Source organism: Jaculus jaculus, chromosome 7 (genome assembly GCF_020740685.1).
Source record: "Jaculus jaculus isolate mJacJac1 chromosome 7, mJacJac1.mat.Y.cur, whole genome shotgun sequence".
NCBI lineage: Eukaryota > Metazoa > Chordata > Mammalia > Rodentia > Dipodidae > Jaculus > Jaculus jaculus.
This window is the reverse complement of record NC_059108.1, coordinates 118,694,275-118,721,694: the sequence shown is the minus strand read 5'-3', so window position 1 is coordinate 118,721,694 and position 27,420 is coordinate 118,694,275. Positions and strand designations below refer to the sequence as shown.

Sequence of the window (27,420 nt, the reverse complement as noted above, 5' to 3'; positions counted from 1 at the left end):
CAATAAGAATCATTTTATTCCCCACTTCACCTGGAGCTGTTGAAGAAGACTTTCATGAAGATGTTTGATTTCCAGCCAAGGCTCTTCACTGAAATTGGGATTTTTAGTGCATTCCAAGAGGTAATTTCCCTGAGATTTTAGCTCCTTTAATAAGGAGGTCAAATCTTGGGCTTTCTGGAGGAATTTCTTATAAATTTTCAACTGGGCTTGCTTCTCGGGTAGCCCGTGTTGCAGAGCAAAGCCCGATTCCTGTTTCTTCTTCAGTTCTATGAGCATTGACCTCAGGTCCTCCTTGCTCTGCAAATACTTTTCTCCTTCCAGCAGAAGCTTTTCTTGATGGCTACATGTCACCAAAAGATTCAGAAATGAAATGACAGTGAAATGGAGAGCCATTTCACATATTCTAATTCAATATAGATTACAAAGAGGGGTACTAACAAATACAAACACAAATTATTCCCAGAGACTCATTCGGCACCTTGACAATTTAAATAGCACTCAGTTTAACTCAGACATCAGGATGGAAATTATTTGAGTGCTACTAAAGAATAATTTTGCCACATAATTTGATCAGAGAGTAAGAGTTTAGGCTTCACTGTAGTCCACACGTATTTACTATATTAAAATATAATGTCCTATATTTTACATTTATATAAAAACATTCAGTCTAGGGCTGGAGAGATGGCTTAGCGGTTAAGCGCTTGCCTGTGAAGCCTAAGGACCCCGGTTCGAGGCTCGGTTCCCCAGGTCCCACGTTAGCCAGATGCACAAGGGGGCGCACGCGTCTGGAGTTCGTTTGCAGAGGCTGGAAGCCCTGGCGTGCCCATTCTCTCTCTCTCCCTCTATCTGTCTTTCTCTCTATGTCTGTTGCTCTCAAATAAATAAAAAATGAACAACAACAAAAAAAAAATTAAAAAAAAAAACATTCAGTCTATAAAACAATTAACTAGTTTATGCTGAAACATTTGTTTTGATCTGTCTCCTTTGGAAAACCCAAGATTGAGCATTTTTAAACACAAAATGTACCATTTTAGACATGACAGGAAATAAGCATTTTCACCAGAAAAATGTCTATAGGATTCAGCCAACATTGATCAACGTTTGCTTACACATTGCATAATTTGTTAGAGTAGCTGTTTAAAAGGATTCGCTAGTCTATAGTGTTCCCAGAAGGACACCACGGGGGAACAGGCTTGGTATAGAAGCAGGAAGTGAGGGTGCCATGACTGTGAATTTGTTGACAAGAACCCCTCCTGTTTTGCAAGAGTTTTTACCTGATTTCTTTCTCCTAATCTCTATAATAAAATCTTTCCAAACAAACAAGCAAAAAAAAAAAAAAAAAAAGAACCAAACAGGTCAATGTGCCAGTCACACAAAACACGGCCACAGAGACATCACCGAGCTGTTTCTTATGGCGTCTGGAGAACTCATCCTCTGTGGACACCCAGACAGGGCTTCCTCTTAATAACACATCTTATCCAAAGCCAGGCAGCAGACAAAACATACTTGTTACAGATTCACTGGGCAACAAACAGGAGGAAGGCCTTTACCTTAGATACGTGTTGGCTAAGTGGAGTGTGCTGTCCCACTGGTTGCTGATATCACTAAGGGTCTCCTGGACCACTGGGGTCTTGCTAAGCTGGGCTTGTCTCATTATGGTCTGGATTTTAGCGTCCCCTTCAGGCTTTAGTAAAATGATTTCCTGAAATTAAAAATAAATAAATAAATAAAAGGTCCTACAACTTCATCTGCATTATTTAGGGATATTGGACCTGAAGTCTTTTTTTCAAAACAAAATTTATTTATGTATAAGAGGAAGAGAGGAGAGAAAGAGGCAGATAGAGAGCACATGTGTGCCAGGGCCTGTAGCCACTGCAAACAAACTCCAGATGCATGTGCCACCTTGTGCATTTGGCTTACATGGGTACTAGGGAATTGAACCTGGGTCCTTTGCCTTTGCAGGCACGCATCTTAACTGGCTAAGCCATCTCTCCAGGCCATGAAATCTTTTTATTTGTAGGATTTACTGAGATGTTAACTACGGGGTTAGTTTCATAATAATCCTTTTATTTTTATACATGCCCCCAAAACAAAGACATCTTCCCCATCACAGTATTCACAGTGGTTCTCAGTAAAACATGTGCTTGTTTGGGCTGACTGCATTCCTGTTCATCCTTGGTTTCCAACTGCCTTTTTGCTTTCCTACCCTTTCTCTCCTCCCCAGGAAAAAACCCAAGCAAATTGTTCTTCCTGCCACTTCTAATATTTACAGATGGAAGGGCTGAGTGTCAACATGAACGAAGCATTTTTATATATTTCAGAAGACACTTAATGCTTCCTCCAGGAAACTGTCCCTTGCGTCAACTCTTGTCTCTACACCATGACTATTTTCAACTCCTTTTCTCTCTTTCTCTCTCTCTCTCTCTCTCCTTTGTTCACATAATTAAGTTCTTGCCTTCCTGGAAAAACAATTAAGATTCTCTTGGGAAATGTAGAGACATAATCCTAGATAACTCTGACCAGTAAACCTACCAAACCCTTCTAGCTCACATTTCTTCCTATCATAATACTTAAGCTCATGTGATTTCAATACACACATGCGCTATTGTCTGTGTACTTTTTAACCTGTAATGTTTAGTGGAGAGTGAGAGAGAGAGAGAGAGAGAGAGAGAGCGAGAGAGAGCGCTCAAGGGAGCATGAAACTCCCTCACCCACCACACTCACTCCATAGCCAGTAACACTTGATGAGCGCAGCTACCCATTTGAAAGACTCCTTTCCATCCCGCCTGGGCTTCACTGACATCCTTCCCTATCCTCACTCCCTCCCACCTAGTGGCTCTCATCTGCCACCTTTTTTTTTTCCTGGGCTTCTCTACAGAGAAGATGAGTAACTGGCCATTGCCCTCTTAAAGACACGATATACTCTCTCTCCTCCATACGCATTAAAATAATTTTAGATCCATCACAGTCCTTCTCTTTTGTAAGCTCAGCAATTTGAATTTCTTCAGCTAGTCCACCGTGATCCTATTTTCTATTAAGAAACAAATCTTTGTCGTTTTCCTCCGAGTCTTTTCAAAATGAGAGTTCACTCTGACCTCTCAAATTCAGTTTCCACAGTTATACCTTTATTTTCTGGATTCTTTCTTCAAGTGGCATTTGGCCTTCTGATGAATTCAAGGCCATGAGGGACTCTTTAATCTCCTTTATCCAATGAATGACATCATGTGCAAGATCATTAAGGCTCTGGTCATCTGCAGGTGGTAACTTATCCTCTTCTTCAATTGCATGTAATTGCCTCAATAAACTCTGATATCTATCAACCAAACGTGTTGATTCTGTTATTACTTCCTCTTCAGTAAGCCCATGTTCCTTCATAGAGTTGTTCAGCTGGGCCACAGATTCAAACTGTTCCCTGTAATTTCCAAATTTCATTGAAAGTTTATAGGAGTCACTACTGCCCGGTGGAAAAGTCATATTCCCAAGTAATACATTTCATACAATACCTCTTTCTAGCTAACATTTGGCAAAATAGCTCAGTGTTCTCTCCTGATTCTTCCATTTCTTTCCACTTCTCTTCTTGATTAGTAAGCCATTTTTTCAGGTTTCTGCAATCATCTTCCAGGCTGCAAGAACAAGTGACAGATTGGAATATAAAATAAAAGTTGACTGTCCCGAAGACAGCGATAGAAGCTTTTGAGTCAAACAGGCCTTTACTGTCTTATTTTTTTTTTAATTTTTTAAAATTAATTAATTTATTTATTTGAGAGCAACAGACAGAGAGAAAGACAGATAGAGGGAGAGAGAGAGAATGGGCGTGCCAGGGCTTCCAGCCTCTGCAAACGAACTCCAGACGCGTGCGCCCCCTTGTGCATCTGGCTAACGTGGGACCTGGGGAACTGAGCCTCGAACCAGGGTCCTTAGGCTTCTCAGGCAAGGGCTTAACCGCTAAGCCATCTCTCCAGCCCCTGTCTTATTTTTTTAATATTTTATTTATTTATTTGAGAGCAAGAGAATAGGAATGCCAGGGCTTCTAGACACTGCAAACAAACTCCAGACACATGCGCCACCTTGTGCACATGGCTTACATGGGTCCTGGGGAACTGAACCTGGGTTCTCTCAGGCAAGCACCTTAACTGCCATCTCTCCAGCCCTCTGTCTTATTTTTTTAGAGAAAAATTAACTTGTAACATATCCAAATATCTCTGTATAACCACTGTGTATGTTAAAGTAGAATTCATTAAGGCAATGAGCCAGACAACTATATCACAAAGAGTAGAAGATAAGGCTGGAGAGATAGTGTAGTTGGTAAAGCATTTGCCTTAGAGACATGAGGGACTGAGTTCAGTCCCCAGAACCCACATAAAAAAACAAAACAACAACAACAAAAGCTGGGCTGGAGAGATGGCTTAGCGGTTAAGGCACTTGCCTACAAAGCCTAAGGACCCAGGTTTGATTCTCCAGGACCCATCATAAGCCAGATGCACAAGATGGCACATGCACCTGGAGTTTGTTTATAGCAGCTAAAGGCCTTGGTGCCTTTCTTTCCCTCTTTCTTTCATTCGTTCTTTCTTTCTTTCTTCTTTCTTTCTCTCTCTCAAATAAAATTAAATTAAAATAAAAAGGGACCATAATAATTATTTTTAAATAAAAGTGGGCATGGAGGTAGGCACTTGTAATCCCAGCTCTGACAAGGTAGAAATAGGACTACTGTGCAAGTTCCAAGCCAGTGAGATACTGTGTCTCAAAGAAGAAAACGAAGGCAGTACCTGAGGAACAGTACCTGGGTTGCCTTCTGGCCTCTCCAAGTGCTTGTGCCCGTGCACGTACACACAAAGTAACAGGAAGCAGGGGCTGAGGAGACTGCTCAGGGATTAAAGTACTTGCTGTACACGTTTGAGAGCCCAAATTCAGTAACCCACCACCCATGGCCCACCTATATATAATCCAAGTACTCAGGAGGCAGGAACAGAGGATCCTCAGGGCAAGCTGGCCTAGCTACACTAGCAAATTGTTAAACTTTGGATTGAAGTGAGAGACTTTGTCTCAACAAATAAGGTGCAGAGCAATTGAGGGAGACACCGATATCAACCTGTGGTCTCTACATGTGCCTTCATACATATGTGCACCCCAGGTGCACATGCACATTTAAAAAAAATGTTTCATTTATTTACTTATGAGAGGGAGAGAGAGAGGAGGAATGGATATACACCAGGGTTTGTAGCCAGTACAAATGAACTCCAGATGCATGCCCCGCCTTGTATATCTGCCTTGTGTGGCTAGTAGGGAATCAAACCTGGGTCCTTAGGCTTCACAGGCAAGTGCCTTAACCACTAAGCTACCACTCCAGCCTGCAGTCTTTTCTCAAAAAAAAAAAAAAAAAAAAAAAAAACAGGGGCCGGAGAGATGGCTTAGTGGTTAAGCACTTGCCTGTGAAGCCTAAAGATCCCGGATCGAGGCTCAATTCCCCAGAAGCCACGTTAGTCAGATGCACAAGGGGGTGCACGTGTCTGGAGTTTGTTTGCAGTAGCTAGAGGCCCTGGTGCACCCATTCTCTCTGTCTTTCTCTCTCTGTCACTTTCAAATAAATAAATAAAAATAAACAAACAGTTTTTAAAAAACCCAGTAAACAGACCAAGAATGGACTCTGAAACTTTGATGCTTTAGACAACTTGAAGATTTCCCTGTATTTCATATTTATAGCACCAAATTTGAATTTAAAAGTACACTCCAAATTGGGGGATGCAGATCAGTGATAAGACAATTGCCATGAGGTTCTGGATGTGATACTCAACATCAAAAGTATTGTTTTAAAAAGTATGATGAGGGGCTGGAGAGATGGCTTAGCAGTTAAGGCCTGTGAAGCCTTAGGACCTAGGTTCTATTTCCCCAGAATCCACATAAGCCAGACGCACATGGTGATACACACGTCTGGAGTTCATTTTCAGTGGCTAGAGGCCCTGGTATGCCCATTCTCTCTCTAATAAATAAATAATATTTTAACAAAGTATGGTGGGCCTTATGCATCAGTGAGTTAACATCCATGGCCACTAACAACAAATGAAAATTCTTATTAGTTTTTTTGAGGTAGGGTTTCACTCTAGCTCAGGCTGACCTGGAATTCACTAGATAGTCTCAGGGTGGCCTCAAACTCATGGTGATCCTCCTACCTCTGTCTCCCGAGTGCTGGGATTAAATGCATGTGCCACCACGCCTGGTGAAAATTATTTTTTTAATTGTGTCTGTACTGAAATGTACATACTTTGTTCTTCTTTGTCCACATTCCTTGACTTTGTAGCATAAATATTTACATGGCATTCACATCACTAGGCATTATAAGTGATACAGAGAAGATTAAAGTACATGTGAGAATGTGCATAAAGTATACCTAAATACCATGCCATTTTATATAAAGGCCTTGAGCACCCATGAGGGTCCCTAGAAGCAGTTCCCCACAGATACCAAAAAACGAGTGTATTCCATTTTACCTGTGAAATGTGTGTGTACTGAGTATTCCAATATCCATGGCACTAAGAAAGAATACACTACAAGTCACTAGAAAAATATCCCTGGGATGTGTTATGGAGATGTGCCCTCACTTTCCTACCTCAGTAGCTGCTGCAGGCAGCTATCCAGTTCCTTTGCTCGGGCCTGGCATATGGACTCCATGTTTTCTAGCTCAAGCTCTTGGCTCCCAAGCCAGCTGTTGAGCTCCTTCACGCGAGCTTTGGGCAGGTGCTTCCTCACGTGCTGCAGGATGGTTTGCACCTGCTGTATCTTACTGCTTCCTCCTTCCAGCGTCAAGAAATCCTTAAGAAACACACAAAGGCAGCTGCAGTCCACAGGCTAGACTCAATGTGTCTGCCACTCCCATGGCATTGCCACAACCTGGCACCCAACATCTCCTACCAAGGAAGGGCTACGGAACGGAACGGAACGGAACGGTGGAGGTCCCGAAGTGGTTCCAGCAAGTGTGTGTACCTTAGCATTAGCATCTGACCTCCTGGGAACTACATCAAGCAAGATAGTGTGGTACCACAAGGAAGGCCACGGGAGCAAGACCCAGAGAGCTCATTCACTTGTCCAAATTGTCTTAGTTCTAAATACCCTCTGCTCTTGTCCCTGTCTCCTTCTTCTCGCCAGACAGTACGTAAAACTAAACAGATCACTCCTCATTTATCTTTGCCCAATCCAGCTCCCCCTCACCCACCCACAGTGTTGTGTTTCAAGGTCTGGAAATCAACTTGTGAGACCCATGAAACGAGCAAAATTTGATCAGCCAACAATGAATGAACGATGAATGAAACAGAACATCAACAAGTATATGGAAGAATGTACCTAAAGCGTATGCAAACCACATGCTATTTTACGGAAAGGACTTCAGTAGCCATGGGACTTGGTACCCATGGGGGTCCCTGAAGCCAGTCCTAAGGTAGAAAACATGACTTATCACACCAGAGTCAGAAGCCCCACATAACTCGAGTTAGGGAGCAAGGTAGGAAATCTGCTTAAGCCCAGGAGTTCAAACTTTGGCAATATAGGGAAACTTGTCTCAAAACAATGACTGAAAACAAAATTGCAGTACTAAAGTAATGATGATTTAAGAACCAAAGGCATGGTACAGGTTCCCATGTGATCTGCCTTCTAAATATTTTATTTATTTGGGAGAGAAAATCAGAGGGAGCGAATAGGCACACCAGGGCCTCCAGACCCTATAAACAAACTCCAGATGCATGCACCACCTTGTGCATCTGGCTTATCTGGGGAATTGAACCTGGTTTCTTTGGCTTTGCTAGTAAGCACCTTAACCACTAAACCATCTCTGCAGTCCATGCTCTGCCTTTTGGTTGAAGCTTCACTTTGGATAGCAATGTATGTTTAAAGGAAATAAAATTGGGTGGGGTAGCTGGAGAGATTGCTCAGTGGTTAAACACACTTGCTTGCAAAGCCTGAGGGCCTGAGTTTGATTCCCCAGTACCCAAGTAAAATTAGATGCACAAAGTGGCACAAGCATTTGGAGTTCATTTGCACTGGTAGGAGGCCCTGCGTGCACATTCACACACTCTCTCTCCTTGAAAATAAATAATAAAATATTTTTAGAAACTGGGAAAACACAAAAAGTCAAGGGCTGGGACAGCAGCTCAGTGTTGGAACATTAGCCTAGCATGTACCACCCAGGGTTTGATGCCTGGATCTAAATGAAGTAAAATTGCTTTTTTAATCAAATATGATTTTTTTAACCTAGTAGAATTTACTAAAACAACAGCTTAGAAAAAGTAGGATTTGCCGGGCGTGGTGGCGCACGCCTTTAATCCCAGCACTCGGGAGGCAGAGATAGGAGGATCGCCATGAGTTCAAGGCCACCCTGAGACTACAGAGTTAATTCCAGGTCAGCCTGGACCAGAGTGAGACCCTACCTCGAAAAACCAAAAAAAAAAAGAAAAAGTAGGATTTATTTAACTACTTGTACACTAGCCCAACAAACACACACCTTCAAAACATGTGGGGAGAACCGGGCGTGGTGGCGCACGCCTTTAATCCCAGCACTCGGGAGGCAGAGGTAGGAGGCTCTCCGAGAGTTCGAGGCCACCCTGAGACTACATAGTGAATTCCAGGTCAGCCTGAGCCAGAGTGAGACCCTACCTGGAAAAACCAAAAAAAAAAAAAAAAAAAAATGTGGGGGAAAAACAAATCCAAGGTCATTTGAGAATATAAATTCTTATGTAAAAAAAGTTAAAAGTCAAAGTAATTATTGATTATAGTTCTAGGTTGTCAATATTTTGGTTTTGGTAAGTTTTGATATGCATATCTTACAGAAAGTTTATGTAGCTTTTGTTCCAAGCCTGCTTTTGTCTCGGATGATTCGAAACACTCCTGAAGGTTCATTTTGCTGTTGCCGAGCCAGTCGCTGAAGTTCTTACACTGATCTACAGGAGACAAGAAAACAGCTTTATGCATTCAAGAAGAGCTGCACACGCATGTGCTGTGAGAGATTTTGGACCTTGTTCCCCATGCCACTTGGTCAGTTACATCGCCCAATTTTGGAAGCCAATTGAGCATAGAGAGCAACGTGGTGTATTTCTGACACCAAGGGGGTTCCTTTGCAAGTCTACAGGACACCCAAAGGCACACACAGGGGCAGAATTCTCATCTCACGCCTCTAGACCTATTAACCACAGTGAGTAGGTCAAGCATGACCTTGGTGGTGGACCTTTGTAGAGATTTGACACTTAGGGGGAAAAAAAAAAGATACTATTTATGCCAAAGGTGAGGTTTCCCTCCAAAGGATTTCTGTAAATAGTAGTCCTTCAAATAAAGCCTATGCAAGCTGTTGATAAGTCAGGCTTAGATAAACGACTGGGTCCAGAAAACTACATTCATATTTTGAGATATTCCCTCATGTCCAAGGGACACTACACTCACCATTCAACAGTGCCGAAAAGTGATCCTGCAATGCCCTTTTCTTGGTGTTAAATAAGTCACTGACGCTTTCATACTGTCTTTTCAAGTCAGAGAGCTCAGGAGTGAGGCAGCCGATCTGGCTCTCGAGGACGGTCATGCTGCGCTTCTGCTGCAGAATCTGCTGCTGTATCTCCTGCAGGAGGGAAGAGCCCGCCGCCCACCAGGCTCGTGAGCACTCGGTGGTGCCGCAGGCCCAGCTTTCTCTGTGTTCCTAAACGTACAGAACAACACAACTTAACACCCAGTGCCACTGCGGGGCTACGGAGATGGCTCGGTGGTTAAAAGCGCTTGCTGGGAGCCGGGCGTGGTGGCGCACACCTTTAATCCCAGCACTCAGGAGGCACAGGTACAAGGATCGCCATGAGTTCAAGGCTGCCCTGAGACTACAGAGTGACTTCCAGGTCAGTCTGGGCTAGAGTGAGACCCAACCTCGAGAAACCAAAAAAAATAAGTGCTTGCTGTGCAAACCTGATGATGGTGTTGTGATCCCCAGAAACCCATGTGTGAAGCTGGATGTAAGCAGTGCGCATGTCTATGACCTCAGTGCACCGGTGGCGATGGCAGGTGCAGCCAGGAAAAATCGGAAGCTTGCATGCCAGCCAGACTGGCATGCCCAGCAGCAGCAAAACGAGATACCCTGTCTAAAACAAGATGTGAAGGCAAGAACAACACTCTGAGGTGTCCTCTAACCTCCACATGCGTGTGCACTGTGGCACACACGGATTATTGTCTACACCACGATTCAAGGATGAAAATGCTTATTTATGCACACGTTGGTATGCGGGGGGGGGGTTGGGATTTTTTTTTTTTCCTATGACTTTGGCTTTTTGCTGTTTCTATTAACCCCAAAAGGCCAAGATCATCAAGAGTGAGTGTTAAGGAGCCAGGCATGGTGGCGCACGCCTTTAATCCCAGCACTCGGGAGGCACAGTAAGAGGATCACCGTAAGTTCAAGGCCACCCCGAGACTCCATAGTGAATTCCAGGTCAGCCTAGGCTAGAGTGAGACTCTACCTCGAGAAAAAAAAAAAAAAAGCGAGTGTTAGGGAAAATAAAGAGTGAGTGTTAAAAGGCTGGGGTGGCGCTCAGGGGCACAAGGCACGCACAGGCCCTGGATCCCCTCCCTGACACTGAAGGTGAGAGCAGGTGTGAACACCAGGACACAGACAGCTGACAGCACCTCGAGCTTGGTGAAGATCTCCAGGCTGTCGGAGGGAGACAGGGCGTTCAGGAGAGACTCCGTCACCCCCATCTGTGTCTTAGCCTGATCCAGGTCCTCCCTTAGCTCAGCTGTGCTGCCGCTGGACGGGCGGCGGCTGGATTCTCCTGTTAGGCACTTTCTTACATCTTCCATCTTGCTCAAAACAGAGGACTCCATGACCTGAAATCAAGAAGCACGGGACGTACCGTAATGCTCCTATTAGATTGGATCTCAAAGCAAGAAGAGCACTGCTACAGGCCTCATTTCAGTGTGAACGAAATTCTTACTGGTCTACACTGCTTTTCAGCATGGTGTGACAATTGGAAGGCTATCTTGAAAGAAATAATTGTATAAAAAAATCTGAACTTGACATGCGCCTTTTTTTTTCCCCCCTAAGATTTTAACATGCAAACTGCACTCATGAGATAAAGTAAATGGAGACGAGAATAAAAACCATAGAAAAAAGCCGGGTGTGGTGGCGCAGGCCTTTAATCCCAGCACTCGGGAGGCAAAGGTAGGTGGATCACTGTGAGTTCAAGGCCACTCTGAGATTACATAGTGAATTCCAGGTCAGCTGGGCAAGAATGAGACCCTACCTCGGGGAAAAAAAAAAAAAAAAAAAAAAAAAACATAGAAAAATAGGGCTGGAGAGATGGCTTAGGGGTTAAGTGCTTGCCAGTGAAGCCTAAGGACCCCAGTTCAAGGCTTGATTCTCTAGGACCACGTTAGTCAGATGCACAAGAGGGCACACGCATCTGGAGTTTGTGATCACCATTTTCACCCTGTATTGAAATGAAACTGGACTTAATTCCCGGAAGCTTTCATCACCTTCATAAATAGAACGTAAAGCTTCTAGTTCCATCTCCTGGTCCTCATTGGCCCCCATCGCGCCTACGCCTCCCGGGCAGACGGTGTTGGCTACAAGGAAGAGCTAGAGGACAGTGGCCCGGAAGCCCGGGCGCCCCCTTCCGAGCCTCGGCCGTGGGGTCCCCTCCTGGCCGCCGCAGCTGCTAGTTCACACGCTTGCGCCCCCACCTTAGGCAGCACCAGCCCCGGGTGGTGGGCCGTGCGCCCCGCATCTGGAGTTTGTTTGCAGTGGTTGGAGGCCTTGGCGTGGCGCGCCCATTCTCTTTCCCCCTCTCTCTCTCTTTCTCTGTCTGCCGCTCTCAAATAAATAAATAAGAATAAACAAAAAAATCTTAAAACCCATAGAAAAATTAAATAGCCTTGATTTTTGTTTTTGTTTAGAGACAGAATTTCAATATGTAGCCCATGTTGCCCTCAAATTCCTGATCCTCCTGCCCTAGCCTCCCTGAGTGCTGGGATTATAGGCATGTACCACCTCACATACCTAACATTGACTATTTTTTATGTTATGCAACATGTGGTAAGCACTTTGTATAAAAATCTAGTATATCCAGACATAGTGGCACACGCCTTTCATCTCAGCACTTGGGAGGCTGAGGTAGGAGGATCCCTGTGAGTTTGAGGCCAGCCTGGGACCGCACAGTGAGTTCCACATCAGCCTGGCTGCAGTGAGACCCTTGAAGAAAGAAACAAATACAGTACAAAAAAGATGAAGTAACTTTCCCAGGATCTCAAAACTAGTGGAGAGTACAGCCAGGACGTCAGCCAGAAAGCCTGCCTACACAGTCTTGATCCAAACAAAATTGGGAAAAAATTCTTCACACAACAGAAAAATCTTACTTGACGCTATCTCCCTCCATTTAGCAATTAATGAATTTGGGATCAATTAAGTCACATTCTCCTTCCTCAAAGGAAACCACTGTCACTTTATAAGGAAACACATTGCCCACCCACACAAGAGGTTTGTGAATAAGTGAAAGGCAAAAAGAATGCAAAAGTCTTATCAGGCTAAACGGAACACATACAATCACCTGTACTGACAATTAAATATTTTATTTTTATTTATTTATTTATTTGACAAAGAGGGAGAGAGACAGAGACAGAGAGAGAGAATGGGCATTCCAGGGCTTCTAGCCACTGCAAATGAACTCCAGACATGTATGCCCCCTTGTGTATCTGGCTAATGTGGGTCCTGGGGAATAGAATGTGGGTCCTTTGGCTTTGCAGGCAAATGCCTTAACTGCTAAGCCATCCCTCCAGCCTTGTACCGACAGTTAAAAATTCAGTAGGAATCAGGTAAATAGTTATCCTAATTTTATTTTACATTCATGATTTAGAATGTATGGTGGATGAACACTCTCTTAGATAACAAAGAGAATCTTTAGTTTAAACTTTTAAATAAAAATTCCAATACCTGCAATTCAAGTGGTTTTTCACTACTTTGAAGCAGCAACTGTACGTCAGCAACTCGTCTAGAAAAATCTGAAGCTTGTTCTTCATGAGCTCGTAACTCTTCCTAAAACAAATAATTTTAGAGGAATATATATTTAATTTATTATATTTGATTTATATAATTTTTGTATTTATAATTATTATTGTTGGAAGTATAGAAACTTGAGAACACCCGTCAGTCCCCATCAGCCCTTGGAGTTACACACCCAAGTGTCTTTAGAGGCAATGATAACCAAGTACAATATTCTAGTCTAAGGGCAGTGAAGCAGGGCCAGGTCCATGCCACGAGGCTGTGCACACTGTTGACAGATATTATAAATCTCTTAGCTGGGTGCATATACATTGTGAAGGAGCATGCACATATACTTGGGAACATAATTTCAGAGAATTTAGCCCACAGGCTGGCAGTTAATAATCCTTCAAATCAAGTTTTAAAATAACCTATAATTCTAACAAATTTAAAGGACTCTTAGAGATGATTCATTTATGCTTAGCAAATCATACTTTTACTTTATAGCTATCATAATTATTCAGGAAATCCGGAAACCGTCTCATATCTTGAAAACTTCCCCAATATATAAAAATACATGAATTATAAAATTGCATGAATTAAGGATAAAATGAGATTTGAAGCATTAAATTTATATACACATATTTTTTTTATATTACACTGAACCAAGGACTTACATGACCTAATGACCTGGGTTCAATTCCCCAGAATCCACATAAAGCCAGATGCACAATGGGGCACATGCATGTGGAGTTTCTTTTGCAGTGGCAAGAGGCCCTGGTGTGTCCATCCTCTCTCACTCTCGCTCTCTCTCTCTCCCTTTTTCTCTGCTCCCAAATAAGTAAATAAAAAAATATTTTTTAAAAACTCAAGAATTTCTGTATTGTGTGTGTTTTTATGTGACAAACATAGGGTTGAGAGCTTGGATAGACAACATAAGCCATAAGTGAATATTCCCTGGGCAATCTGTGAAAACTTTATGGCCTCTCTGCATAATAATATTTGAAAAGCAAAATATAAAAAAAGGGCTGGAGAGATGGCTTAGCGGTTAAGCGCTGGCCTGTGAAGCCTAAGGACCCCAGTTCGAGGCTCGGTTCCCCAGGTCCCACGTTAGCCAGATGTACAAGGGGGCATACGCGTCTGGAGTTCGTTTGCAGAGGCTGGAAGCCCTGGCGCGCCCATTCTCTCTCTCTCCCTCTATCTGTCTTTCTCTCTGTGTCTGTCACTCTCAAATAAATAAATTATACATACATATATATATATATATGCATATATATATATATATGTAGGATTGATTATAATTACATGACATCACAGTTATAAAAACATTTTGCAATACATATTATTTCATGTTTCTCTAATTACAAGATCTACTGATGGGTCTACTAAATGCCACACTTTCAAAGCAGTGACAAGGACAACAGCTATGACAAGTGAGGCATGATTCAAAAAGATCTATGATGATCAAGTCACATACACTGCTCGTCCCTGTACATGGTTTTGCTTGCATTCCAAGTTAAAACAAGGGCTCCATTTCAGTTAGACATTTGTGGAAATCAAGGTGCAACCTCTCCTCCTCCCAAGATCTTTGTACCCTTGGATCCCTTGGATGTCTGTGAATTCCAGATTAACAATTTCCACAAACATCTTCCTGGATGGTGCAGAGGGACTGAGAGAGTTCGGATCCTCTTCGAGGGACGATGAAGGAAGCCCTTTATTTGGCTGGCATGTCGCAGCCCTCTCCACGCAGACCCTGCTGTATCGCGCTCGTGTTACCTTCAGTCTTTCTCTCTCCTCGCCCAGCAGCTCTTGTGCTTCCACTTTTCCAAGGATCTGTTCAGTCCACTCGTCAATGGTGTTTTTTAGATTGAAGAGTTTGTCCCACAAAGCCAGAGCGCGACCAAGATTCTCACAGTACTCTTCTGTCTTCTCGTTTATCTACAGCAATTTCAAAACAGAAGGAAAATATATGTGAAAACCACTGCTTCAAACACTTTTTTTCAAATAAAATTGGAGCTCACTATGACTAAGTGAGCTAAGTAATTTCTCCCCAAAATGCTTTTATATATCACATAGTTTTCTCTTTTAAAAAAGTCTTTGGGGCTGGAGAGATGGCTTAGTGGTTAAGGCATTTGCCTGCAAAGCCAAAGGACCTGGGTTCAATACCCCAGAATCCACATAAGACAGATGCACAAGGTGGTGCATGGATCTGGAGTTCGTTTGCAGTGGCTAGAGGCCCTGGTGCACCCATTCTCTGTCTCTGTCTCTCCTTGTGTGTGGGTGTGTGTGTGTGTGTGAGGGAGGTGTGTCTGCCTCTTTCCCTCTCTTACTCATTCAAATAAACAAATAAAATTTTAAGAAAATATTTGTTTTTATTTATTTATTTATTTTGGTTTTTTAAGGTAGGGTCTCACTCTAGCCCAGGCTGACCTGGAATTCACTATGGAGTCTCAGGGTGGCCGCGAACTCACGGCGATCCTCCTACCTCTGCCTCCCGAGTGCTGGGATTAAAGGCGTGCGCCACCACGCCCGGCTTAAGAAAATATTTGGGTTGGAGAAATTGCTCAGTGGTTAAGGTGCTTGCCTGAAAAGCCTAACAACCCAAGTTCAATTCCCCAATCCCCATGTACAGCTAGATGTACAAGGTGATGTATACATCTGGAGTCTGACTGCAGTGGCTAAAGACCCTGTCATGCCCATTCCTCTGTCTGTCTCTCTTCTACTCTCTCTGCTTGAACATAAATTAATGAAAATATTTTTAAAAGGCTGGAGAGATGGCCCAGCAATTAAGCAGCTTGCCTGCAAAGCCTAACAATCTGGGATTCAGTTCCGCAGTACTCATATAAAGCCAAGTGCACAAAGTGGCGCATGCATCTGGAGTTTATTTGCAGCAGCTAGAGGCCCTGGTGTGCCCATTCACTCTATCTGTCTGTCTCTCTTCTCTCTCTGTCTCTCTGCTTGCAAATAGATTAATATTTTAAAGATATACATTAAAAACAAAAACAACTTAAGCTAGGTGTGGTGGTGCCTGCCTTTTATCCCAGCACTTGGGAGGCAGAGGTAGGAGGATCACAGTGAGTTCGAGGCCACCCTGAGACTACATAGTGAATTTCAAGTCAGCCTGAGCTAGAGTGAGACCTTACCTCAAAAAGAAAAAAAAAAATTCACTCTCTTGCTACAGCATATATACAACACTATTGAGTCAGAAGTGGTAATGCATCCCAGTAATCCTAGCACTTGAGAGGCTGAGAACAGGGGAATCACAAGTTTTAGGCCAGCTAAACCACATATGGCCCTGTCAACAGAAAAAAGGAAAAGAAAAGAGAGAAGAGAAAGGAAAAGAGTTGGGCATGGTAGCTAGTATATACTCATAATTCCAGCACTGACAAGTCTGAGGTTATTATGGCTATAATAGTGAGTTCAAGCCCAGCCTGGGCTTTGTACATACTGGGACCTCATCTCAAAAAATAACTGTTTGCATATCATGGGTGAAAATGTCATGATGAAACATTATTGTGTATAATTAGTATAGGCTCATAGAAAAATTAAAAAAAGACAAATATAAATAAAAGGCTGGAGAGATTGATTAGCAGTTAAAGTGTTTGCCTGCAAAGCCTAAGGACCCAGGTTCAATTCCCCAGTACTCACGTAAGCCAGATGCACATGGTGGCACATGCATTTGGACTTCACTTGCAGTGGCAAGAGGCCCTGGTGCACCCATTTTCTCTCTTTCCCTCCTCCTCCCTCTCTCATAAATAAATAAAAATGAAACAATATTTTAAAATATATATATAAATTAGTGAGTGGGAGGAATGGCTCAGCGGTTAAGGTACTTGCCTGCAAAGCCCAAGGACCTGAGTTTTATTCTCTAGTATGTAAATCCAAATACATAGTGGTAAATGCATTTGGAGTTCATTTGCAATGGCAAGAGGTCCTGGCACACCCATTCTCTGTTTCTCTCTTTCCTCTCTCTCTGTTTGCAAATAAATAAATGAAAATAAAAAACAAAATCAGGCTGGAGAGATAGCTTAGCAGCTAAGGCACTTGCCTATGAAGCCTAAGGACCCAGGTTCAATTTCCCAGTTCCCATGTAAGCCAGCTGCACAAAATGGTGCATATGTCTGGAGTTTGTTTGCAGGGGCTGGAGGCCATGGAGTGCTCATTCTCTCCCCCTCTCTCTATCTCCCCCCCACTCTCTCCCTGTCTCTTTCTCTCTAATGAATAAAATTAAAATAATTTAAAAAAATTAATCACCCATGTGACCTATGTAACCTTATGGCTTCTTGTAATAGCCCCTCCTTGTTTAACAGTATGTAACTTTGTGATTTAACTCCCATCCTGCTTTTACTATAAACATCATGTGGTTATTTCCAATAAAAGCTGACACTCTGGGCAACCTCTGGGATGCAGGCCTGATGCACCAGATTTCTTCTTTTTCTTTCTTTTTTACCCAATAAAACTTTGCCTCACAAAAAAATAAAAAAGTAAAATAAATAAATAATTTTAAAAATTAAAAATCTAGGACTGTAGAGATAGCTTAGCAGTTAACTGCTTGCCTGTGAAGCCTAAGGACCTTGGTTCATGACTCGATTCCCCAGTACTCACGTAAGCCAGATGCACAAAGTGGCACATGCATCTGGAGTTTATTTGCAATGGCTAGAGGACCTGGTGTGCCCATTCTCTCTCTCTCTGCCTCTTTCTCTCTGTGTCTGACTGTCTGTCACTCTCAAATAAATAAATAAAAATAAACAAAAAATTTTTTAAAAATTAAAAATCTATATAAATTAGTGTTCAACTAAAATGAATTAAGTATATAGCTGAATACCAATATCCTGTAAAAATGGATATGCTAACTAATTTATGTTGTATAAGTGATTTATTTATTTACTTACTTGATTTTTCTGAGACAGGAGTTTATGTAGCCCAGGTTAGCTTCAAACTACCTATGTAGCCCAGGCTGGCCTTAAAACTCTTCATCTTCCTGCTTCTACCTCCCAAGTGCTGGAATTACAGGTGTATACCACCATGCCTAGCTTGAGTATATACTTTATATCTGGAAGGTTTAAGTCTCACCAGTTAGTAATGCCTATCTCTGGGGTTAAATTAACTCCTAAATTATAAACTCTATTATTTGAACTTCTTTGTTAAAGAATACGGTATAAGGACTGGAGAGATGGCTTAGCAACTAAGGTGCTTGCCTGTGAAGCTTAAGAACTTATGTTCAACTGCTCAGATCCACATAAGCCAGATGCACAAGATGACATATGTACAAGGTCAAGCATGCGCACAGGGGGCACACATGACTGGAGTTCTATTGCAGTGGCTGAAGGCCGTGGTGCACTAATTCTCTCTCGCTCCTTCTCTTACACTCTCTCATAAAAAATTAATTAAAATTTTTTAAAAAGAACAGAGCTTTAGTTTTCACTTAGATGAGAATACTAAAAACATACAACAACAACATCAGTTGAATTGTTAGGGAGCAGAATGTTCAGTTAATTAATATACCACATACATCAAGCCATCTATCCACAATAACATTCGCCTCTTTCTCAAAAGGGGGCTCTTCAAACTTTTTCATTTTGTTCAGATGAAACTGTAGATTTTTGCAGATTTGGTTGATCTTGTCTACCACTTCCACATGCTCATTAAACTCTTCCTTGACAGTTTCAACCTATACAGAAAAGAGATGATTTTGATATAGTGACATGGACAACTTTAAAAATCATTCTATTTTTTGTTATTAAGCTTAAAATACTGTATCATATCATGAGTATTTATTGTATCACTTTCTCAAGGTAATTTTTTTGAATTTATTATTAGTTATTACTATTATTATTATTATTATTATTATTATTGTTTTGAGACAAGGTCTCATATAGCCCAGGCTGGTCTTGAACTTCTGATCCTCCTGCCTCCATTTCCCAAGTGCTAGGATTACAAAACTGTCACCACGCCTAGCTTACAGTTATTTTAATTATAATCATATACTCAATTTCATCCATTCTACCTTATGAGGCATTTATTTACTTATTTATTTATTTATTTATTTAGAGATTAACTCCAAGACCTAGGTGTTCCATGACTGAGCTATATCTTCAGACCTTACTTATTTTGGGGAGGTAATATGATGGAGAATGGAATTTCAAAGGGGAAAGTGTGTGTGGCGGGGGAGGGAGGGAATTACCATGGGATATTTTTTTATAATCATGGAAAATGCTAATAAAAATTAAAAAATGTCATAGTGGGGTTGGAGAGATGGCTCCACAGCTAAGGCATTTGCCTGCAACACTAAGGACACAGATTCTATTCCCCAGTACCCACATAAGCCAGATGCACAAAGTGGCATGTGCATCCAGAGTTCATCTGTAGTGGCTACAGGCCCTAGTGCGCCCATAATTTCTCTATCTCCCTGTATCTCTCTGCTTGCAAATAAATAAATAATAAAAGAACAAAATTTATAATAAAAAAAGATACAGTTTGGTTATGTAGCCCAGGCTAGCCTTGAATCCATGATCCTCCTCCTGCCTCAATCTCCTCGTGGGTAGGAGTACAGGTATGTGCCACTGCATTGGATCATGAGATATTCGTAATCGCCTAAAGCTATATGTCTGGTCCTTATGAAATAAGATTCTACATAAACCAAGGAAAGCAAAACCAAGCGCACCCACCTAACTGCATTTTTGAAAAGGATGGTGTCTCCCTTCCTCTAGCAGGAGTTCAGGTGTTAATGGTGAGGAACCTAAGTGTTCTCAGATCTGAGGAAGGGGGGCTAAGAGGAAAGCGCACAGTGTGTCAGGTGACAGGAAGTGGGAACCATATGGCAACGTAAAGCTTCCTCTGCCTGCACTGACATCAGCGTCATGACTGGGGACATGTACCAGCTTCGTAAGACTGCCACTGGAGACACTCAGTAAAGGGCACAAAGGATCTGCTTATCATGTTGTACAACAGCATGTGAGTGTAGCATAATCTCAAAATTGGAAGTTTAAAAATTGAATTTAAAGCCAGGTGTGGTAGCACATGCCTGTAATCCCAGCACTCAGGAGACTGAGGCAGGAGGATTGCCAAGTTAAGGCCAACGTGGGTGATAAAGTGAGATTTTTGTCTCAAAAAAAAAAAAAAAAAAGAGGGCTGGGGAGATGGCTTAGTGGTTAAGGCACTTGCCTGCAAAGCCAAAGGACCCAGGTTTGAATCCCCAGTACCCACGTGAAGTCAGACGCACAAGGTGGTACATGCATATGAAGTTTGTTTGCAATGGCTAGAGGCTCTGGTGTGCCCGTTCTCTATCTGTCCCTCTTTCTCTCTCACACTGAAACAAACAAACAAACAAAAGAGGGCTAGGGAGATGGCTCAGTGGTTTAAGGCACTTGCTTACAATCATGCTGACGACCTGAGTTCAATCCTCAGCACCCATGTAAAGCTGTAAAGTCAGGCATGCAGTGAAAGACACGTCTGTAATTCCTACATGCCTCCCCAAGGCGAGGCAGAGCCACGAGAAAAGCAGCAGTGCCAAGAATGACTGGGTCTCAAGATGGTGGAAGGGGGGGAACCTCTCAAGGCTGTCTTCTGACCTCCACACAGCACTGTGCACACACGCCCACGCATACGCACACATATACTTATGCAAATAAATTATAAAAATATATATATATTTTTTATTAGTTTTCTATTCTGCAAGTACAGGCAGTTTGGTACCATTATTACGCTCATCCATGACCTACCCCCTCCTCATTATAAAAATATTTTTAAAAAGAAACTGAAATTAAGTAAGATCTTTAAAATGGGGAAAGAATAAGGAGGGAAACTTCTGTGTTCTGGATGCAAGCTGATACACTGGCGAGCCTCAGAACCAAACCCAGGGCTTCTTTCTCGTCTCAAGACTCCGCATGTGGCACAGCAAATGTTCATGTGCATGTGTGCACACACACCCACACGCATACACACATACTTGCACGCGTATGCCCACGTGTAAATACACATATACACACATACACTTCTTTTCTACATGTAACCGTTCTTGTAATAACGGCACAAGCTGCCACTTAGTGAAGAGGAAAGTAAAGGCAAGAGAAGGCAGCGTCAGCATTGACGAGAACCGAGGGTTTTGTCTACACTGACAGGGAGTCTCAAGGGAGTCTGGCCCACTCACTCCGACACTTCCCGAACATTCCTAGTACTCGAACATTCCGCTCTTCCTTTAGCACAGGCATTTATTAAAGAGGATGGAAATTGAGCACCATATCGAAGATGAACCTCTGGGTCTCTGTGGCTTTGATGAAAAAGCGTTCCCCGTGGCTTCATATATCCATGAGGCATCTGGAAGCCATGGTAACTGGCAATGCTGATGGAGCCTAAGTCATCACCAAGTCACTGAGAAATCCGTTCCTGATCAGTTCTGAAATTTCCTTTCCAAAGACAGTTTTCAAAACAATGAGATAAGAATTCAACCTCAGGGCTGGGGAGATGGCTTAGCGGTTAAGGCACTTGCCTGCAAAGCCCAAGGACCCAGCTTTGATTCCCCAGGACCCATGTAAGCCAGATACACAAAGTGGCGCACGCATCTGAAGTTCGTATGCAGTGGCTGGAGGCCCTGGCACACCCATCCTCTCTCTATCTGCCTATTTCTGACTTTCTCTCTCAAATAAATAAAATAAGTAAATAAAAACATTTAAAAAAGAATTCAACATCAATGAACTAAAACTTCTAGATTGTTCATAAAAAAGTATTATTTCAGTAAATCTATAAATTGTCCATATGGTAGATATGATGTAATAGCAAGTCACCCCAAAAAAGATACCTTATTTTTTAAAGGTTTAGAGAGACTTTATTAGATTAAGGGAAGGAAAGAGAAGAAAGCACAAAGAGGCTTTACCATGGGGTAAAGCCTCTGCCTTTCTTAAGGCTTAATTATTCTAGTAATTTCTTACATTTTATTTTCTCTATATTGCCTCTGTGAATTCCTTGTATATGCGCACTGTGCACATGTGCGCGTGTATATGTGGAGGCCAGAGGACTATTTTAAGTGACGTTCCTCAGGCATTATTCACTTTTCTTTGAGTCAAGAGCTCTCATTAGCCTGGAACTCACATTCCAGCTAGCCACTGAGCCCCAGAGATACACCAGAAGCTGCCGTCTCACACTGAGGTTACAAGCATGTGCCACCATGCCAGGCTTTTTGTTCCCTGCAAATTCTGAGGATCAAACTCAGATCCTCAAGCTTGCAAGACAAGCACTTTACCATTTGAGCTATTTCCCTAGCCCTTGCATTTTATTTTTAGGGGTGCTAGGGATGAATAATTCTAGATACATGCTCTATCTCTAAACTATAAACATAGGTGGGCTGACTTTTAAATACCTTTGTCCAATGCTTTACAATTAAGTAAAGAATTCAAGCCAAGTAGTTAGTCAATTTTGCACCAGCCATACATATGTTTCAAATACGCTTTCACTGTAGGCAGTTTTATACAGTGCTTGAATTATGATGTTGCAATCAGATCTTCTGGGATCGTCATTACAAAGACCCTACCTGTTATTAGCTATGTAACTTTGGGGAAATTCCTAAACAATTCTCACCTTTTTCTTCTGATAAAACAAGTTGTCAATACCTGTCTGTGGTGGTTTGATTCAGGTGTCCCCGCTAAACTTAGGTGTTCTGAATGCTGAATTCCCAGCTGATGGATATTTAGGAATTAATGCCTGGAGGCGGTGCATTGTTGGGGGCGGGCTATGGGTATTATAGCCAGTGTCCCCATGCCAGTGTTTGGCACATTCTCCTGTTGTTTTTGTTCACCTTATGCTGGCCAGCAGGGCGATGCCCACCATCTGCTTATGCCATCGTTTTCCCCTGCCATCATGGAGCTTCCCCTGGAGTCTATAAGGCAAAATAAACCCCCTTTTTCCCAAAAGCTGCTCTTGGTCGGGTGATTTCTGCCAGCAATGTGAACCTGACTGCAACACTCTCCAAATTACAAAATGCAAACTGAGCCACATTTATGAGTAAGCAGAATCGGTGTGCTCATAAGAAAAAAAAAAATCCAACATACGGATATAGTGCTTTTTGTTTTGCTTCCTCGGATAAGTAACAGCTCCTTGAGACTAAAACCCTTTACTGTCTTCTCCCTTCTATTCACTGCACGTAAGACCCCAGCACAGAGTGATCAAGCCATCAACACTATGTTACTATCGTCACCACTATTATTATTACATTATTATTCATATAATAGTACTTTATATTAATTATTTACAGTAATTTACTAGCACTGGTAAGTTATTTGAAATCTTAAGCCAATATGATAATCCTATTTGAATTCAATCTTTGAAAGTTCTGGGTGGGTCTTTTTGGCCTCTGAAGTAAGTCAGTTATTTAATGGAGTGGAAGTGGTCTGGTTAGTTCTAAGAGAGAAGAAAAGAGAAATGGGTAAACTTATAAAGTACTACAATGAATGTGTTTGGTGTGAAGTGTTTTTCATATTTAAGATTATACCCTTTTGATGCATCCATTTCCAGGATAGAGATGTGTGATCAAATAGCAGAAGGGCTCTCAAGGACCTTGAGGAACAATGTCCAGGAGGGTTCTGAAAGGGTAGCCTGACAAATTCAATAGCAGCACCCAAACTGAGGGCTAGAATGATTGCTCAGTGGTTAAAGGCACTTCCTGCACAAGCACGAGGGCCTGAGAGGACCCACAGAAACAGCTGGGTGTGGTCACACACATCTGTAACCCCATTTCTGTGGGGAGCAGAGACTGAAGAATTACTGGGGCCTGACAATAAATAGCAAGTGACTCTGGCTTGAGAAAGACTTTCACCTGAAAGTGATGGAAGGGGACACTCATATTCCCCTGGCCACCGCAGGAGAGCACATGGGGTACCTAATGGGCATATATATGTGCATACATCACACACACACATGTTGAGATAAGCCAAACATGGTGGCACATATAATCCCAGCAATCAGGAGTCAGAGACAGGAGGACTGCTATGAGTTTCAGGCTAGCCAGGGTTATATGGCAAGACTCTATCTCAAAAATAAATAATAAGAGGGCTGGAGAGATGGCTTAGCGGTTAAGCGCTTGCCTGTGAAGCCTAAGGACCCCGGTTCGAGGCTCGGTTCCCCAGGTCCCACGTTAGCCAGATTCACAAGGGGGCGCATGCGTCTGGAGTTCGTTTGCAGAGGCTGGAAGCCCTGGCGCGCCCATTCTCTCTCTCTCCCTCTATCTGTCTTTCTCTCTGTGTCTGTTGCTCTCAAATAAATAAATAAAAATTTAAAAAAATAAATAAATAAATAATAAGGGCTGGAGAGACAGCTCAGTGGTTAAAGGTTAAAGGCGTCTGGAGTTCGTTTGCAGAGGCTGGAAGCCTCTCTCTCTCTCCCTCTATCTGTCTTTTTCTGTGTCTGTCGCTCTCAAATAAATAAATAAATAATAAAAAATGTTTAAAAATAAAAACAAAGGTAAAAGGCAGAGAAAATGTTTAAATGTCAATTACTTTGTTGTTTTGACACAGGGTCTCACATATAACTCAGGCTGGCTTCCAACTTGCTATGTAGTCAAGGATGACCTACAACGTTTGATCTTTCTGCCTCCACCTCCCGAGTGCTGGGATTATAGGCGTAGGCCAACAGACTGAGATTATGGGGTACTGGGGGCAGTATCCAGGATGCTGTACATGCCAGGCAAGCACTCTTACCAACTAAGCCTACAGCCCCAGTGCCAGCGAACATGTTTTTAAGTTAAATCTATATTCATTCTATATTCCACAACTATGAAGTTGGATTTTTGTCTAAATCTATTAACTAGTGCTGGAGAGGTGCCTGCCTGCAAAGCCTAAGGACTCAGGCTCAATTCCCCAGTAACCCATGTCAAGCCAGATGCACAAAGTAATACATACATCTGCAGTTTGCAGCAGCTGGTGGTCCTGGAGTGCCCATTCTTTCTCTCTTTTTTTCTCTTCTCTCACTGCTTGCAAATAAATAAATAAATTTTAAGTCTATTAACTAAATAATCTGGTATTCCAGGCATGGTGGCACACACCTTTAGTTCCAGCACTCAGGAGGTAAAGGTAAGATTGCTGTGAGTTTGAGGCCAACCTGAGACTACATAGTGAATTCCAGGTCAGCTTGAGCTAGAGTGAGGACCTATCTTAAAAAAAAATCCATTTTGTGATATTAGAGGGTTCATTTAACAAATTTTTGCAAGAAATATAGATTGAGATATAATCTTGAGATAGTGTATATATGGCACATCGTAAGAAATAATATGTTGGCACACAGTGAATTTTTTGAGTGAAATCTGAATAATATCTATGTATTTTTTATTTTAGGAAGATAGAATTGGTGCATCAGAGCCTCAGCCATTGTAATCAAACTCCAGACACTTGTGCCACCTAGTGGGCATGTGCGACCTCACTTTTGTGCACCTGGCTTATATGGGATCTGGGAGTCAGGCATGGGTCCTTAGGCTTCACAGGCAAACACCTTAGCTGCTAAGCTATCTCTCCAGACCATATCCATATACTTTATAATTCATGGTATAGTTATACTACAGCTTTTGAATCATTTGTGTCATTGTTACATCAGAAATTGAGCTATATCTTATAACTAATATAGATGCTAAGATTTAGTGACATTTGGTATATTTGCCATTTTGGGGTTGACTTTGGCCCCTAACTTACTCATGAATCATGTTACCAATGGACATAACCAGCCTTGTTAAAATTGCCTGCCAGGCCAGGCATGTGGAGCATGCCTTTAATCCCAGCACTCGGGAGGCAGAGGTAAGAGGATCACCGTGAGTTCGAGGCCACCCTGAGACTACATAGTTAATTCCAGGTCAGCCTGGAACAAAGTGAAACCCTACCTCGAAACCCCCCCCCCCCAAAATTGCCCATCAGAATTGAACAATTCTTTCCTAGGTTAGACTGTTTCTGAAAGTTATTTCCCCCTTTCATATATAGATTAATAACTAAGATATTTTAAAATACTGCACAGAATTCCCTTTTCATCCATGTACAAACATGTAGAAAATGCTTATAATGTTAAAGTAACAGCCAAGGATTGAACAACTGCACACAAATAGTTATCATTATAGAACATCTAGTATACAGGGATTTTTAAAGAGTTCATCTTATAGCTTATTTATTTTCACTAATGCCTAAAAAAAATGTAGATTTCAAATTTCAGAGTGGACTGGCTACACATTTATCTCTGTTCTCTCTCCAATTGTTAGCATGACAGAAAAATCATTAAAATGGTTAAAAAAAAAAAAAAAGTAAGGACAGAGAACAAAGAAAGTGAGAAAAGTGAGAGATGGGAATCTGGGATGCCAGCCAGCTTCCGAATGAGCAGCAAGTAGCCTCACAGCCAGGAGAAAGCTGAAGCCTTAGCCCAGGGGAGAGGCAGCTGGGAGAAAGGTGGGGGAAAGACATCACCCAGAAGCTCATTTGTGCCACAGAATTTCCAAACAGGCTACAGATCACCACAGGGCACCCAGGAAGGAAGGCAGGCACAAACAGGAAAATGAGGTGACATTTTTTAAGGGAGACACTGCAGACTCTCAGGTCCTACTGAACCCTGTCAGGAGACGGGGCACTGACTTCATGGAGAGTCTCTGTACTTGGGGACTGAGCTCCTGTAATGACAACCACAGAGGAGACAGGGAAAAGAAAATGACCAAGAATTGGGCCTAGAGTAGGCTGAAGGAGAATTCCCCAGAGAGAGGTTGCCTGCCTGTAGGTGAAGGGAGGCTGTTTCACTAGAAGTCAGGTAAAGGACTTCTCCAGAAAGGACGGTTTACAGCTACAGGACTGTGCAGGCATGGTGTCATGGAAGAGTATTGAAGGAGCCCAGACAGAGCCTGCAGATGGCCGTACGTTGGAAATTATGGTAAGTCTCGGGCACTAAACAGGCCCGTCTGCTAGAAGCTTGACAGCTGCTACTTGACCAGGTCAGGAAAGAGCTGCTGTCTGCTGGAAAAGGATCCCACTAACAGAGCTAAGGCTGAGCTCCCGGACCCAGGAAGGTCGAGATGGACCCCGTATCTGCATCTACGTAAGACAAGGATTCAGAGTCTGTTGAATAAGGCAGAGACCTTGACACTGAAATACAAGGCAGGAGATTGGTGTTGAGGCCATAGTCAAGGATGGGACATGTGTGAACTGGCACGCAAGCCAGGGAGGGCCTTGTGAGGTTGAACGAGCTGGATTCTCTGAGAACAACCAAGGAAACCAGAGATCCTTAAATCCAATGGAGTGAGAACAAGATCCTTCTAGATCCCAGGACCAGCCAAACCCAAAACCACCTCTGTGATGGTTAAGTTTGTATCCACAGACATTCCTCATAAGTAGGTCTTTGAGATTACTTCCAGGAAGGATTAGCTAAAGGAGGAATCCTTCCCCCAGGGTGAGCCCTTCCCCCAGAGGTTTATCTAAGGAAGC

General features: G+C 42.5%; 1 protein-coding gene across 6 annotated transcripts in view; it reads right to left on the bottom strand.

Moving 5' to 3' along the window:
* Syne2 (spectrin repeat containing nuclear envelope protein 2) overlaps positions 1–27,420 on the bottom strand; it is a 392,771-nt gene that overhangs the window by 188,745 nt on the left and 176,606 nt on the right. For all 6 annotated transcript variants that reach the window (XM_045155524.1, XM_045155526.1, XM_045155527.1 and 3 more), the window contains exons 33-43: positions 18,501–18,659; positions 14,765–14,926; positions 12,941–13,042; positions 10,639–10,839; positions 9,421–9,592; positions 8,812–8,924; positions 6,605–6,807; positions 3,504–3,623; positions 3,124–3,412; positions 1,551–1,702; positions 31–340 (exon numbers count right to left, since the gene is read on the bottom strand). In XM_045155524.1, the coding sequence (XP_045011459.1) occupies positions 31–340; positions 1,551–1,702; positions 3,124–3,412; positions 3,504–3,623; positions 6,605–6,807; positions 8,812–8,924; positions 9,421–9,592; positions 10,639–10,839; positions 12,941–13,042; positions 14,765–14,926; positions 18,501–18,659 (1,983 nt within the window). The remainder of the gene's footprint in view (positions 1–30; positions 341–1,550; positions 1,703–3,123; positions 3,413–3,503; positions 3,624–6,604; positions 6,808–8,811; positions 8,925–9,420; positions 9,593–10,638; positions 10,840–12,940; positions 13,043–14,764; positions 14,927–18,500; positions 18,660–27,420) is intronic.